The sequence below is a fragment of the Sinocyclocheilus rhinocerous genome, unplaced genomic scaffold (genome assembly GCF_001515625.1).
Source record: "Sinocyclocheilus rhinocerous isolate Xijiao unplaced genomic scaffold, SAMN03320098_v1.1 scaffold1101, whole genome shotgun sequence".
NCBI lineage: Eukaryota > Metazoa > Chordata > Actinopteri > Cypriniformes > Cyprinidae > Sinocyclocheilus > Sinocyclocheilus rhinocerous.
Window position 1 is genome coordinate 787,928 of NW_015638359.1, and position 1,106 is coordinate 789,033.

General features: G+C 49.9%; 1 protein-coding gene across 1 annotated transcript in view; it reads left to right on the forward strand.

Moving 5' to 3' along the window:
* Positions 1 to 1,106, forward strand: part of LOC107749660 (F-box only protein 46-like) — a 13,991-nt gene that overhangs the window by 11,689 nt on the left and 1,196 nt on the right. The window contains exon 2 of the mRNA XM_016564821.1: positions 25 to 1,103. Within this exon, the coding sequence (XP_016420307.1) occupies positions 142 to 1,103 (962 nt within the window). The 5' untranslated portion in view covers positions 25 to 141. The remainder of the gene's footprint in view (positions 1 to 24; positions 1,104 to 1,106) is intronic.

The window sequence follows — 1,106 nt, forward strand, 5'->3', positions numbered from 1 at the left end:
TTTTTTTTTTTTTTTTTTTTTAAGTCCTCAGATGGAGTAATCTGTCCGGCTGGAGCCTGCAGATCTGAAAAGTGAGAATGAGTGGTGAATTGCAGAGTAGCTGCCCAGCATAGAGGCAGGTATGCTCTCCATGGGCTCACAATGAACCGTGACACCTTTTCCCACATCCGGCTGTGGTGCCCTCGCCCCTTTGGCACCTACTCCCAGAATAAGCCATACAGCAATGGTACAATCTGCAATGGAACAGCTGCTACCCACTGCAAGGCTGATGATTCGGGGCTTACAACCTTAGAGACCCATGGAGTCAGTGAGGAGCAGGATGAGGATGTTGGCACTGAAAACACTCCACCAGATGCTTCATCTACCCTTCTGGCTCCACCACTACCTGCTTCACCCTCTCCGAATTCACAGATGGAGGATGGCAGGGTATTGCTTGATACCTGGTATGTCATTAAACCAGGCAACACCAAGGAGAAAATTGCCTTCTTTGTAGCTCACCAGTGTAATGGTGCTGGAATTCCCAGGCCTAGTGCCATGAAAGTTAAGGGAAACTGGGCTACTGATTGTACCAAGGCCAAGCGCCGTCGTCGCTGCTCCTCTTATGACCCTCCCACTAGAGCTCAAAATGTTGTCGTTGATGTACCCACAGAATCCAACTTGACGGAGAATGGTGTTGGAGTTAGTGAGACTGATTTGCTCTCTGTGGCCGAAATGGTGGCCCTTGTAGAACAGCGTACAGCCTTGGCTCTTCAAGGTATGGTAGCGCAAGGACAAACTAGTCCTTATACAGTACTTCAGAAACCTGTTGTAATAGTTTCAGAATCCCCTTCATCTGCACCATCTTCTCAAAGTGACTTTGATCTGCTGCAGCAACAGCAGGAATCCCGACGGGTTGCTCAGGCTGTTGCACAATTTGAATCTCAGCAGCAGAATCTCAACAGTACGACTTTGCGGCCTGAGCTCAATGGAAGAGACCGCATTCACACTGGTGATTCTGTGGGTGGTGCTCCAAGTCATGGACGAGGGGAAGTACGGATTGCTTTCCGGGTGTCAAGTCTGGACCCTCGCACCCAGTCTGAGCCTGTTGGCCGGCCCAAATGCATGTT